The 15,929-nt window shown below is 42.6% G+C and overlaps 1 protein-coding gene across 3 annotated transcripts in view; it reads left to right on the top strand.

Annotated features, from left to right (window-relative positions):
- podn (podocan) overlaps positions 1-15,929 on the top strand; it is a 54,170-nt gene that overhangs the window by 35,901 nt on the left and 2,340 nt on the right. For 2 of the 3 annotated variants that reach the window (XM_036978572.1, XM_036978571.1), the window contains exons 6-12: positions 2,808-2,917; positions 3,808-3,964; positions 4,219-4,334; positions 7,941-8,154; positions 8,702-8,906; positions 11,992-12,230; positions 12,529-12,677. In XM_036978572.1, coding sequence (XP_036834467.1) covers positions 2,808-2,917; positions 3,808-3,964; positions 4,219-4,334; positions 7,941-8,154; positions 8,702-8,906; positions 11,992-12,230; positions 12,529-12,677 — 1,190 coding nt within the window. Of the gene's footprint in view, positions 1-2,807; positions 2,918-3,807; positions 3,965-4,218; positions 4,335-7,940; positions 8,155-8,701; positions 8,907-11,991; positions 12,231-12,528; positions 12,678-13,697; positions 13,719-15,929 lie in introns of all 3 variants that reach the window. The other variant, XM_036978573.1, reaches the window with a different exon arrangement.

Genomic DNA, 15,929 nt, shown 5'->3' with positions numbered 1-15,929 from the left:
ACAATGCAATAACTTCCTGTTGACGTATGGGACATTTTTGAAAATTTACTGTAAATGAAATACAGAAATATCTAATTTACCTAAGTATTCACACCCCTGAGTCAATGCTTTGTAGAAGCACCTTTGACAGCGATTACAGCTGTGAGTCTTTCTGGGTAAGTGCCATTGTCACGCGGGACTAGGTGGGTGCAGGAATCAGACGCAGAGAGAGAGAGTAACTGAGTTGAAGTGCTTTGCTCTTGCACACCAAAATAATAAGCCCAACAAAATACAGGGCGCAGGACACTATACAAAACAACCTAAAACCACAGGGTGTCAAGTAAAGAAAATAAAATCCACCACTACCTAACATGCACACACGTAACATTAAGACAATCCACCACTACCTAACATGCACACACGTAACATAAAGACAATCCACCACTACCTAACATGCACACACGTAACATTAAGACAATCCACCACTACCTAACATGCACACACGTAACATTAAGACAATCCACCACTACCTAACATGCACACACGTAACATTAAGACAATCCACCACTACCTAACATGCACACACGTAACATTAAGACAATCCACCACTACCTAACATGCACACACGTAACATAAAGACAATCCACCACTACCTAACATGCACACACGTAACATTAAGACAATCCACCACTACCTAACATGCACACACGTAACATAAAGACAATCCACCACTACCTAACATGCACACACGTAACATAAAGACAATCCACCACTACCTAACATGCACACACGTAACATTAAGACAATCCACCACTACCTAACATGCACACACGTAACATTAAGACAATCCACCACTACCTAACATGCACACACGTAACATTAAGACAATCCACCACTACCTAACATGCACACACGTAACATTAAGACAATCCACCACTACCTAACATGCACACACGTAACATTAAGACAATCCACCACTACCTAACATGCACACACGTAACATTAAGACAATCCACCACTACCTAACATGCACACACGTAACATAAAGACAATCCACCACTACCTAACATGCACACATGTAACATAAAGACAATCCACCACTACCTAACATGCACACACGTAACATTAAGACAATCCACCACTACCTAACATGCACACACTTAACATAAAGACAATCCACCACTACCTAACATGCACACACGTAACATTAAGACAATCCACCACTACCTAACATGCACACACGTAACATTAAGACAATCCACCACTACCTAACATGCACACACGTAACGTAAAGACAATCCACCACTACCTAACATGCACACACGTAACATTAAGACAATCCACCACTACCTAACATGCACACACGTAACATTAAGACAATCCACCACTACCTAACATGCACACACGTAACATAAAGACAATCCACCACTACCTAACATGCACACACGTAACGTAAAGACAATCCACCACTACCTAACATGCACACACGTAACATAAAGACAATCCACCACTACCTAACATGCACACACTTAACATAAAGACAATCCACCACTACCTAACATGCACACACGTAACATAAAGACAATCCACCACTACCTAACATGTACACACGTAACATAAAGACAATCCACCACTACCTAACATGCACACACGTACCATAAAGTCAATCCACCACTACCTAACATGCACACACGTAACATAAAGACAATCCCGCACAAAACAATTGCGGGTCAAATTACTACATATAGGGAAGCTAATTAAACCAAAATAAACACAGGTGAAACTAATAAGACAAAACCAACAGACAAACAAAAAAGGGATCGGTAGCGGCTAGTAGGATGGCGACGACGACCGCCGTGCACCGCCCGAACAGGCAGGGGAGCCAACTTCGGCGGAAGTCGTGACACCCATAGATTTTCAAGTAGATTTAAGTAAAAACTAACTTAATGACTCCAGAACATTCACTGTCTTCTTGGTAAGCAGCTCCAGTTTAGATTTTGCTTTGTGTTTTGGGTTATTGTCCTGTTGAAAGGTGAATTCAACTCCCAGTGTCTTGTGGAAAGCAGACTGAACCATGTTTTCCTCTAGGATTTTGCCTGTGCTTAGCTACGTTCTGTTTCTTTTTCATCCTGAAAATCTCCCCAGTCCTTAGTATTACAAATACCTCTCCGGCATTTGAGTTAGGAAGGACACCTGTATCTTTGTGGTGACTGGGTGTATTGATACACAATCTAAAGTGTAACTAATAACTTCATCATGATCAAAGGGATATTCAATGTTTGCTTTAAAAAAAATCCATCTACCAATAGGTGCGTTGGAAAACCTGGTCTTTGTGGTTGAATCTGTGTTAGAAAGTCAATGCTCGACCGAGGGACCTTACACATAATTGTATGTGTGGTGTACAGAGATGGTAGTCGTTTAAAAATCATGCTAAACACTGTTATTGCACACAGAGTCCATGGAACTTATTATGTGACTTGTTCAGCGCATTCTTACTTCTGAACATATTTAGGCTTGCCATAACAAAGGGGTTGAATACTTTCCAGCTTTACATTATTAATGAATTTGTAAAAATGTCAAAAAACACTATTTCACTTTGACATTATGGGGTATTGTGTGTCGGCCAGTGACAAACAATCTCAATTGAATCCTTTTTAAATTCAGGCTTGTACACAGCAAAATGTAAAGTGGTGTGAATACTTTCTGAAGGAATGTAAATTAACCCTTACTGCCAGTGGTCAGTACAACAGTAGAAAAGAAATGAAGAGAGTATCTCTCTCTCTCTCTCTCTCTCTCTCTCTCTCTCTTCCTGTCTTTTTCCCTCCCAGCTCACCACAGCACCCAGACACCTGCCTCCCTCACTGGTCAGTGCTGATTTTGCCGCAAATTCACTCACAAAGATCTACCCGTACACATTTGGCCAGAAGCCAGGACTGAAGTAAGTGTCTGTCTGTCTGTGTTTGTTTGTTTGTTTGTTTGTTGGTGGGAGGTTTTTTTGTAGGAGGATTACATTCTCACAGTAGAAAGGTCTTATTCAACTATTACAAACTACAAAGGGAAGCACAGCCGAGAGCTGGTTGCATCACTGCCTGGTATGGCAACTGCTCGGCGTCCATCCTCAAGGCACTACAGAGAGTAGTGCGTACAGCCCAGTACATCAAGCTTCCTGCCATCCGGGACCTCTATCCCAGACGGTGTCAGAGGAAGACCTTAAAAATTGTCAAAGACTCCAGCCACCCTAGTCATAGACTGTTCTCTCTGCTACTGCACGACAAGTGCAGTGGAAGCGTCAAGTCTAGGTCCAAGAGGCTTCTAAACAGCTTCTACCCCCAAGCCATAAGACTACTGGACATCTAAACAAATGGCTACTCAGACTACTTGCATTGTCCCCCACCCCCTTTTATGTTGCTGCTACTCTCAGTTATTATCTATGCATTAGTCACTTTAATAACTCTGCCTACATGTACATATTACCTCAATTACCTCGACTAACCGGTGCCCCCGCACATTGACTCTGTACCTGTACACCCTGTATATAGCCTCGCTATTGTTATTTTACTGCTCCCCATTAATTATTTCTTACTTTATTTCTTATTTTTGAACGTATTTTTCTTAAAACTGCATTGTCTGTTAAAGGCTTGTAAGTAAGCATTTAACTGTACGGCCTACACCTGTTAAATTCGGCGCATGTGACAAATACAATTTGATTTGATGTTGCTATAGGTGTTATATTGTTATATTGCCTTTAATTACCTTGCTTCTTTCATAGCATAACACATTTAACCACTAATAACATGCTTTCTCCCCTGTGTCCTAACTCCACCCCAGGTCAGTGTATCTCCATAACAACAAACTGACAGATGCAGGGCTACCAGAGAACATGTTTAACGGTTCTGACAGCCTAGAGGTTCTCATCATGTCCAGTAACTTCCTCCGCTACGTCCCTAGGAACCTGCCCTCTGCTCTCTACCGCCTACATCTAAAGGTATTGTATGTACAGAGTACCCGACCTTAGACAATTAAGACGCGTCAGAACAGCACACTCTACATACAGCCAAACATTTGAGGCTCTTTCTCAATTTCCTCGATTACTCGTTCTCTCCTCCCGTCTTCTCCACACCTTCCATGTTAGTGGGAATTGAGGAGGGGGATTAAAGGAGAAGAGGAAACAAAAATATTGACAAGTGTCTGTGATAATCATAAGTGATGATGATTGTGTGTGTCTTCTTGGTATAACAGAACAACATGCTGGAGAAGATCCCGTCAGGGGCGTTTGATAGCCTGACCCAGCTCAGAGAGCTCTACCTACAGAACAACCTGCTTAGCAACGAAGGCATGGACAACGAGACCTTCAGGTACTGTAGTACCATTTACTGTCAATGTGTATGATACTCAGACTTACAGACAAACACAAAAACACAACAGAGCCTGTAAGTCCACCTGAGCAAAGTCTTCTTCTACGATTCAATATATCCGAGGCCACCTATTACATTATTACTGAGGGTATTGATGAAAAACAAAGACCTATAGACTTTACAACACACGCCAATGTAAAGCTGGGGCAATGACACTGCAAAATGAAACAGGCAGGGGAATCATACTGTAATGAAACAGGCAGGGGAATCATACTGTAATGAAACAGGGAGGGGCAATGATACTGTAATGAAACAGAGAGGGACAATGATACTGTAATGAAACAGGGAGGGACATTGATACTGTAATGAAACAGGGAGGGACAATGATACTGTAATGAAACAGGGAGGGACAATGATACTGTAATGAAACAGGCAGGGGAATCATACTGTAATGAAACAGGGAGGGGCAATGATACTGTAATGAAACAGGGAGGGACATTGATACTGTAATGAAACAGAGAGGGACAATGATACTGTAATGAAACAGGGAGGGACATTGATACTGTAATGAAACAGGGAGGGACAATGATACTGTAATGAAACAGGGAGGGACAATGATACTGTAATGAAACAGGCAGGGGAATCATACTGTAATGAAACAGGGAGGGGCAATGATACTGTAATGAAACAGGGAGGGACATTGATACTGTAATGAAACAGGGAGGGACAATGATACTGTAATGAAACCGGCAGGGACAATGATACTGTAATGAAACCGGTAGGGACAATGATACTGTAATGAAACAGGGAGGGGCAATGATACTGTAATGAAACAGGGAGGGACAATGATACTGTAATGAAACAGACAGGGGAATCATACTGTAATGAAACAGGGAGGGGCAATGATACTGTAATGAAACAGGGAGGGACATTGATACTGTAATGAAACAGGGAGGGACAATGATACTGTAATGAAACCGGCAGGGACAATGATACTGTAATGAAACCGGTAGGGACAATGATACTGTAATGAAACAGGGAGGGGCAATGATACTGTAATGAAACAGGGAGGGACAATGATACTGTAATGAAACCGGTAGGGACAATGATACTGTAATGAAACAGGGAGGGGCAATGATACTGTAATGAAACAGGGAGGGACAATGATACTGTAATGAAACAGGGAGGGACAATGATACTGTAATGAAATAGGGAGGGACATTGCTACTGTAATGAAACAGGGAGGGACATTGATACTGTAATGAAACAGGGAGGGACATTGATACTGTAATGAAACAGGGAGGGACATTGATACTGTAATGAAACAGGGAGGGACAATGATACTGTAATGAAACAGGGAGGGACATTGATACTAATGAAACAGGGAGGGACAATGATACTGTAATGAAACAGGGAGGGACATTGATACTGTAATGAAACAGGGAGGGACATTGATACTGTAATGAAACAGGGAGGGACAATGATACTGCAATGAAACAGGGAGGGACAATGATACTGTAATGAAACAGGCAGGGGAATCATACTGTAATGAAACAGGGAGGGACAATGATACTGTAATGAAACAGGGAGGGACATTGATACTGTAATGAAACAGGGAGGGACAATGATACTGTAATGAAACAGGGAGGGACATTGATACTGTAATGAAACAGGGAGGGACATTGATACTGTAATGAAACAGGGAGGGACAATGATACTGTAATGAAACAGGGAGGGACATTGATACTGTAATGAAACAGGGAGGGACAATGATACTGTAATGAAACAGGCAGGGACAATGGTACTGTAGAGAGAGAGAGAGATGGGGAAAGAGAGAGATGGGGAGAGAGAGAGATGGGGAGAGAGAGAGAGATGGGGAGAGAGAGAGAGAGATGGGGATAGAGAGAGATGGGGAGAGAGAGAGATGGGGAGAGATAGGGAGAGAGAGAGATGGAGAGAGACTTTTTTAACAAATCAAAAACTGAAAAATTGGGCGTGCAAAATTATTCAGCCCCTTTACTTTCAGTGCAGCAAACTCTCTCCAGAAGTTCAGTGAGGATCTCTGAATGATCCAATGTTGACCTAAATGACTAATGATGATAAATACAATCCACCTGTGTGTAATCAAGTCTCCGTATAAATGCACCTGCACTGTGATAGTCTCAGAGGTCCGTTAAAAGCGCAGAGAGCATCATGAAGAACAAGGAACACACCAGGCAGGTCCGAGATACTGTTGTGAAGAAGTTTAAAGCCGGATTTGGATACAAAAAGATTTCCCAAGCTTTAAACATCATCCCAAGGAGCACTGTGCAAGCGATAATATTGAAATGGAAGGAGTATCAGACCACTGCAAATCTACCAAGACCTGGCCGTCCCTCTAAACTTTCAGCTCATACAAGGAGAAGACTGATCAGAGATGCAGCCAAGAGGCCCATGATCACTCTGGATGAACTGAGATCTGAGAGCTAACAGAGATCTACAGCTGAGGTGGGAGACTCTGTCCATATGACAACAATCAGTCGTATATCGCACAAATCTGGCCTTTATGGAAGAGTGGCAAGAAGAAAGACATTTCTTAAAGATATCCATAAAAAGTATCGTTTAAAGTTTGCCACAAGCCACCTGGGAGACACACCAAACATGTGGAAGAAGGTGCTCTGGTCAGATGAAACCAAAATTGAACTTTTTGGCAACAATGCAAAACGTTATGTTTGGCGTAAAAGCAACACAGCTCATCACCCTGAACACACCATCCCCACTGTCAAACATGGTGGTGGCAGCATCATGGTTTGGGCCTGCTTTTCTTCAGCAGGGACAGGGAAGATGGTTAAAATTGATAGGAAGATGGATGGAGCCAAATACAGGACCATTCTGGAAGAAAACCTGATGGATTCTGCAAAAGACCTGAGACTGGGACGGAGATTTGTCTTCCAACAAGACAATGATCCAAAACATAAAACAAAATCTACAATGGAATGGTTCAAAAATAAACATATCCAGGTGTTAGAATGGCCAAGTCAAAGTCCAGACCTGAATCCAATCGAGAATCTGTGGAAAGAACTGAAAACTGCTGTTCACAAATGCTCTCCATCCAACCTCACTGAGCTCGAGCTGTTTTGCAAGGAGGAATGGGAAAAAATGTCAGTCTCTCGATGTGCAAAAAACTGATAGAGACATACCCCAAGCGACTTACAGCTGTAATCGCAGAAAATGGTGGCGCTACAAAGTATTAACTTAAGGGGGCTGAATAATTTTGCACGCCCAATTTTTCAGTTTTTGATTTGTTAAAAAAGTTTGAAATATCCAATAAATGTCGTTCCACTTCATGATTGTGACCCACTTGTTGTTGATTCTTCACAAAAAAATACAGTTTTATATCTTTATGTTTGAAGCCTGAAATGTGGCAAAAGGTTGCAAAGTTCAAGGGGGCCGAATACTTTCGCAAGGCACTGTATTAGGTCTAGCTGGTACATTCTGAGAAAATATAAAAATGGGAGGTGAAAAGTGAGATTTGTCTATTCATGGAAAGATGACCTTTAAAGATAGAGAAGAGGTTAGGTTATCACTTTATCAAAGATAACATCACCCTCTCTTCTCCCCTCTCAGCCAGTTGACCAAGCTGGAGTATCTGGACCTGTCCAACAACAACCTGAGTGTGGTTCCTCAGGGTCTGCCTCGAGGTCTGATACTGCTACACCTAGAGAAGAACAACATCCGCAGTATCCCTGGCGATGCCCTCATAGCCTGCCGTAACCTGGAGTACCTACTGCTGCACAACAATCAGCTACGCTCCCGCTCCATACACCAAGCTGCATTCCATGTATGCCTACAGCATTGCTGAATACTTGGGTTACTTAAGTCCCCCATATGGCCCTATTGCCCCACTTTTGTTGAATAGAAAAATATATAGATATTTCTACTATGTATTTGTGCTTGTGTCTTCATAAGTGAGTACAACTATTTGTACCAAGAAAGGTGAGAACCAGACTTTTCAAAAAGTATGCAACATGACCATTCATTGTTAATGGCCATCTCATGAAAAATAATTATGTTTGGGTATGTCTATTTAGACGGAAATCTAAACGTTGCCTTTTTTATTCAACTGGTTAAATCTTATACTGTGGATAGATACACCGTATCTAGCTCAAAGGACCATGAAAAATATGATAGATGGCTATATAGCTTGATCTGATGGTTAGTTTGGTCAGGTTGAACCACCACAGAGTGTCAGGCACAATTGTTTTGATGTTATGATTATCATAATTTGTGTATATGTTAAATGATTTATGAGAAATGTGAAATGTGCAATGAGATGCGCTTACAATAACGTTAAATTGTTCACAAAAATAGTTTTCTCTTCTCCCCAGGGCCTGAAGAAGCTACACACCCTCCACATGTACAACAACCAGCTGGAGCGTGTTCCCAGGGGTCTCCCCCGCCGAGCCAAGACCCTTATGCTGCTTCACAACGGCATCAACGAGATTGGACGCAATGACCTGGTGATGCTTTACACCCTGACCGAGCTCAACCTCAGCTACAACCGCCTCATTAGCCCCAAGCTGCACCGAGAAGGTACACCTGTTAATCCTACGTGGAACATAAGTCTTTCACCTATATACAGTGCATTCGGAAAGTATTCAGAACCCTTGATTATTTTCAGGTCTCCAGAGTTGTTTGACCGGGTTCAAGTCCGGGCTCTGGCAGGGCCACTCAAGGACATTCAGAGATTGTGTTGACTTAACTTTGTGTGTAGGGTCGTTGTCCTGTTGGATGGTAAACCTTTTCCCCAGTCTGAGGTCTGGAGCAGGTTTTCATCAAGGATCTCTCTGTACTTTGCTCCGTTCGATCCAGACTAGTCTCCCAGTCCCTGCCGCTGAAAAACATCCCCACAGCATGATACTGCCACCACCATGTCTGGTTTCCTCCAGACGTGACGCTTGGCATTCAGGCCAAAGAGTTCAATCTTGGTTTCATCAGACCAGAGAATCTTGTTTCTCAGAGTCTGAGGCCTTTAGTGTGCCTTTTGGCAAACTCCACGTGTGCTGTCATGTGTCACTGTACCATCAAGGCCTGATTGGTGGAGTGCTGCAGAGATGGTTGTCCTCCTGGAAGATTCTCCCATCTCCACAGAGGAACTCTGGAGCTCTGTCAGAGTGACTATCGGGTTCTTGAACACCTCGATGGCCAAGGCCGGGCGGCCAGCTCTAGGAAGAGTCTTGGTGGTTGCAAACTTCTTCCATTTAAGAATGATGGAGACCACTGTGTTCTTGGGAACCTTCAGTGCTGCAGACATGTTTTGGTACCCTTCCCAGATCTGTGCCTCGACACAATCCTGTCTTGGAGCTCTACAGACAATTTTTTGACCTCATGGCTTGGTTTTTGCTCTGACATGCACAGTCAACTGTGGACCCTTTTATAGACAGGTGTGTGCCTTTCCAAATCATATCCAATCAATTGAATTTACCACAGGTGGACTCCAAGTTGTAGAAACATCTAAAGGTTGATATATGGAAACAGGATGCACCTGAGCTCAATTTCAAGTCTCATAGCAAAGTATCTGAATACTTACGTAAAAAGGAATTTCAGTTTTTTATTTGTAATAAATTTGCTAAAATTTCTAAAAAACAGTTTTTACTTTGTCATTATGGGGTATTGTGTGTAGATTGATGAAACTATTATTTAATAAGGCTGTAACATAACAAAATGTGAACATGTCAAGGGGTCTGAATACTTTCCGAATTAACTGTATATGAATGGAAATGTTTTTTTGTGTTTTGTTATATGCTGTACAGAAATTGTCTATGTGAATACTGTATGTCTAATGTTAGATGACTCTTGCACAATATACTGTTTGTCATGTTTGTCATGTTCTGTATGTCTGTCTACATGAATATCAGAATGTATACTGGAATGCATTATGAAACAGAAATGGATTAAAATAAATTCTTCATCATCATCATAACTGATATTTCAGCTCAGGTGATATAAACAGTTGAAGTCGGAAGTTTACGTACACCTTAGCCAAATACATTTAAACTCAGTTTTGCACAATTCCTGACATTTAATCCTAGCACAAATGCCCTGTCTTAGGTCAGTTAGGATCACCACTTTATTTTAAGTATATGAAATTTCAGAATAATGGTAGAGGGAATGATTTATTTCAGCTTTTATTTCTTTCATCACATTCCCAGTGGGTCAGAAGTTTACATACACTCAATTAGTATTTGGTAGCATTGACTTTACTTTTTTAACTTGGGTCAAACGTTTCGGGTAGCCTTCCACAAGCTTCCCACAATAAGTTAGGTGAATTTTGGCCCATTCCTCCTGACAGAGCTGTTGTAACTGAGTCAGGTTTATAGGCCTCCTTGCTCGCACACGCTTTTTCAGTTCTGCCCACAAATTTTCTATGGGATTGAGTTCAGGGCTTTGTGATGGCCACTCCAATCCCTTGACTTTGTTGTCCTCAAGCCATTTTGCCACAACTTTGGAAGTATGCTTGGGGTCATTGTCCATTTGGAAGACCCATTTGCGACCAAGCTTTAACTTCCTGACAGATGTCCTCATCATTTTCCCTCATCATGATGCCATCTATTTTGTGAAGTGCACCAGCCCCTCCTGCAGCAAAGCACCTCCACAACATGATGCTGCCACCCCCGTGCTTCACGGTTGGGATGGTGTTCTTCGGCTTGCAAGCATCCCCCTTTTTCCTCCTAACATAATGATGGTCATTATGGCCAAACAGTTCTAATTTAGTTTCATCAGACCAGAGGACATTTCTCCAAAAAGTACAATCTTTGTCCCCATGTGCAGTTGCAAACCATAGTATGGCTTTCTTATGGCGATTTTGGAGCAGTGGCTTCTTTCTTGCTGAGCGGCCTTTCAGTTTATGTCGATATAGGACTCGTTTTACTGAGGATATAAATACTTTTGTACCTGTTTCCTCTAGCATCTTCACAAGGTCCTTTGCTGTTGTTCTGGGATTGATTTGCGCTTTTCACGCCAAAGTATGTTAATCTCGAGGAGACAGAACGCGTCTTCTTCCTGAGCGGTATGACGGCTGCGTGGTCCCATGGTGTTTATATTTGCGTAGTATTGTTTGTACAGATGAACGTGGTACATTCAGGCGTTTTGAAGGACCCAAGGATGAACCAGACTTGTGGAGGTCTACAATTTTTTTCTGAGGTCTTGTCTGATTTCTTTCGATTTGCCCATGATGTCAAGTAAAGAGGCACTGAGTTTGAAGGTAGGCCTTGAAAAACAGTTACACCTCCAATTGACTCAAATTATGTCAATTAGCCTATCAGAAGCTTCTATATCCATGACATCATTTTCTGGAATTTTCCAAGCTATTTAAAGGCACAGTCAACTTAGTGTATGTAAACTTCTGACCCACTGGAATTGTGATACAGTGAATTATAAGTGAAATAATCTGTCTGTAAACAATTGTTGGAAAAATTACTTGTTTCATGCACAAAGTAGATGTCCTAACCGACTTGCCAAAACTATAATTTGTTAACAACAAATTTGTTGAGTGGTTGAAAAACAAGTTTTAATGACTCCAACCTAAGTGTATGTAAACTCCCGACTTCAACTGTAACCACAGTGGTTAAATATCTCTATTGTGACATATTCTAATGAAACCGCGTTGATCGTCCAGCTTTCAGGAAGCTGCGTCTGCTGGAGACCTTGGACCTGTCAGGGAACGCCCTCCACTCCCTGCCCCTGGGGCTTCCCCGCTCCCTGCAGGTCCTCCGGGTGAAGGACAACCAGCTGACCTCCATACCAGAGGGGGCGCTGCAGGGCATGTCCAAGCTCAGGGAGATCCACCTCAACCACAACCAGCTCAAACTCAACTCCATCTACCAGGGAGCCTGGATGGAGCTCAGCGCTCTGACGGTGAGACCGGGTGATTGGGGTGTGTGAGGTGGAGGGGAGAGGGGAGAAGTAGAGAGGAAGAGAGAGGATGTATGTTGCCCCCCCCCCCCAATACACACCTCACCATTACAATCTGTCTGATCCCCTCAACCACTTCTTTCCTCTCAGTTTACTGAACCTACAGGTTTTCTGTGTGATAAAGCTGGCTGCTGGCTCTGACCTTCAGTTGTTGGAACTGTTGGTAGTTGGTTAGCACTCTGATGGTGTAGAAGGACCCAATAAATACAAGGTGATTGATTTGATTGATGTGTTCGTCCAGACGTTGGACCTGTCCAGTAACCAGCTGTCCCATGTCCCCTCTGACCTGCCTGAGTCTCTGGAGTACCTGTACCTTCAGTCCAATCGTATTAGCACTGTCCCTGCCACCGCCTTCGAGGGCACCCCCAACATCAAGGGTATCTTCCTACGGTGAGAGACTAAACACTAATGCATGCACACACACACACAGACACAACTAGAAACACACTCGCACCTGAACCTATTTCTCAGTTCAAACCCACAGCTCATGTTCAGTAAGTTCAAGTCCCAATATCAAATGCGAGTGTCAATCAAACTCTCTCAAATCACCATATACACACACACACACACACACACACACACACACACACACACACACACACACACACACACACACACACACACACACACACTCTTACTTTACTATGTTTATTAGATAACAACAATTCAACCGTCATTCAACTCCTGACCCCTTCCATTAACTCTGAGGCCCAGTGTTCTCCTTTCCACTCCACTGTTCCATCCGTTTCTGTAGCATTGTTTCTGAATGAGACATTTCTGGCCTTCTACTCAGCTCAAATCATCACCATTCATCCTCTACTGGGAGTGTGTGACTAAGTCCTGTTGATTGATGCCAGCTGTAAGACAGAGCCACATAGCCCCTAGTCTATTGAGTCCCAAGCTTCGTCCAATGGCACCCTATTCCCTATATAGTGCACTACTTTTGAAACGAGCCCTACTCAAATGTAGTGTACTGTATATGGAATTAGCATGCCATTTGGGACGCAGCCCCAGGGCTCTGATGGATATTTGGTTGATAGTTCCCTCATCATCCTTACGTGTGGTTATTTTCTATTTGGACCTGATCTATGTTGCGCTGTGCTGAGGAGATTTATGTAACAGACACAGAGAAGGAGGGAGCTGCTGACGGAACAAGTTGTCCTTCTGCTTTACCTCTGTGTTGACTGCACTCATTCAAATCTCCTACACATAAATGCAATGTAAAGTACCCATCAGATGGTTGTTTTGTAATTTATCTACTTTCCTAAACTCTCCTAATTATCTGGTTGGGGTATGAAATGTATATTTATGTAAATTAATCAGGTGCTTTTCTAAAACTCAGCATTGCTAACCAAGTAAAAGTCACTGTTTCATTTGGGTGTAAATTCTTGTTTATCTGTTTTTTTGCAGGATAGAACAGAACTGATGGTGGTAAAGATTTAGGGATACTCCCTCTGTGTCTAGTTCTGTTTCTTGGCTTGTGATGCTCTGCTGCTTTTACTATTGATTAAATCAAGTGAAATGATTGGATTTCCAACTAAAACAGCTCAGACCTGCCAACTAGTTTTCTCTTAGTTTCCTTCCTTCTGTCCTCTTCGGACTTCTTCCTTGTCTGTGGGCGGGGTTGGGTCCCAAAAGTCTAAACCATTAACATCCTTGTCTCCTCATCTGCTTGCTACCACTGGTCTGAATAGATACTGGTGTATGTAGCTAGCCAGGTTAGTATCAGTTTCCATCATATTACTTTACATCTTAGACCACTAATCATTTCAGGACATTTTGGCCAGTGGTCAGTTTGGAAAGTAAATCTAAGATTGGTGAGACGCTGGCCTGAGGGTTTGTCTGGTTGGTTTAGAGACAGCTGTTTTTTTCAGCAGGAGTCTGACTGACTGCTCTAGGCTGTTTTATCAGCTCAAGGACTTTACAGGCCCTGACCTCATCCAGCCCACTCTGTCCTCCAGCCTGTTGGTCTCTTCATGCTGTGGGGTCAGCCTCAGCAGCTGCTGAAGTATCACAGCAGTTAGAAACGCTTGTTTTTCCTCTAAATCCCTCCACAGCTGTGGGAGCTGCTGGCCTGAGCCAATTTACAGCGGATGGAATGCTGCATGGGTTCAGTGGGGGAGGGGGGGGTTGTGTGCTTGTTTGTGTGTGTGTAGCTTATGCATGCATCTGTTTACATTGAGTGTGCGTAGATATACAGTTGAAATCGGAAGTTTACATACACTTAGGTTGGAGTCATTAAAACTCGTTTTTCAACCACTCCACAAATGTCTTGTTAAAAAACTATGGTTTTGGCAAGTCGGTTAGGACATCTACTTTGAGTATGACACAAGTAATTTTTCCAGCAATTGTTTACAGACAGATTATTTAATTTATAATTCATTGTATCACAATTCCAGTGGGTCAGAAGTTTACATACACTAAGTTGACTGTGCCTTTAAACAGCTTGGAAAATTCCAGATAATGATTTCATGGCTTTAGAAGCTTCTGATAGGCTAATTGACAGTCATTTTAGTCAATTGGAGGTGTAACTGTGAATGTATTTCAAGGCCTACCTTCAAACGCAGTGTCTCTTTGTTCAACATCATGGAAAAATTCATCCTTGGGAGCAATTTCCAAACGCCTGAAGGTACCACGTTCATCTGTACAAACAATAGTACGCAAGTATGAACACCATGGGACCACGCAGCTGTCATACAGCTCAGGAAGGAGACGCGTTCTGTCTCCTAGATATGAACGTACTTTGGTGCGAAAAGTGCAAATCAATCCCAGAACAACAGCAAAGGACCCTGTGAAGATGCTAGGGGAAACAGGTACAAAAGTATCTATAGTAAATCGAGTCCTATATCAACGTAAGCTGAAAGGCCGCTCAGCAAGGAAGAAGCCACTGTTCCAAAACCTCCATAAAAAAGTCAGACTATGGTTTGCAACTGCACATGGGGACAAAGATTGTACTTTTTGGAGAAATGTCCTCTGGTCTGATGAAACAAAAATAGAACTGTTTGGCCATAATGACCATCATTATGTTAGGAGGAAAAAGGGGGAGGCTTGCAAGCCGAAGAACAAATCAAATCAAATCAAATTTATTTATATAGCCCTTCGTACATCAGCTGATATCTCAAAGTGCTGTACAGAAACCCAGCCTAAAACCCCAAACAGCAAGCAATGCAGGTGTAGAAGCACGGGGGTAGAACACCATCACAACCTTGAAGCACGGGGGTGGCAGCATCATGTTGTGGGGGTGCTTTGCTGCAGGAGGGACTGGTGCACAAAATAGATGCCATCATGATGAGGGAAAATGATGTGGATATATTGAAGCAACATCTCAAGACATCAGTCAGGAAGTTAAAGCTTGGTCGCAAATGGGTCTTCCAAATGGACAATGACCCCAAGCATACTTCCAAAGTTGTGGCAAAATAGCTTAAGGACAACAAAGTCAAGGTATTGGAGTGGACATCACAAAGCTCTGACCTCAATCCCATGAGCAAGGAGGCCTACAAACCTGACTCAGTTACACCAGATCTGTCAGGAGGAATGGGCCAAAATTCACCCAACTTATTGTGGGAGGCTTGTGGAAGGCTACCCGAAACATTTGACCCAAGTTAAACAATTTAAAGTCAATGCTACCAAATACCAAGTGAG

This window comes from Oncorhynchus mykiss, chromosome 5 (genome assembly GCF_013265735.2).
Source record: "Oncorhynchus mykiss isolate Arlee chromosome 5, USDA_OmykA_1.1, whole genome shotgun sequence".
Lineage (NCBI taxonomy): Eukaryota > Metazoa > Chordata > Actinopteri > Salmoniformes > Salmonidae > Oncorhynchus > Oncorhynchus mykiss.
Note: the sequence above shows the minus strand (reverse complement) of the source record. Positions and strands in the feature narration are given on the sequence as shown.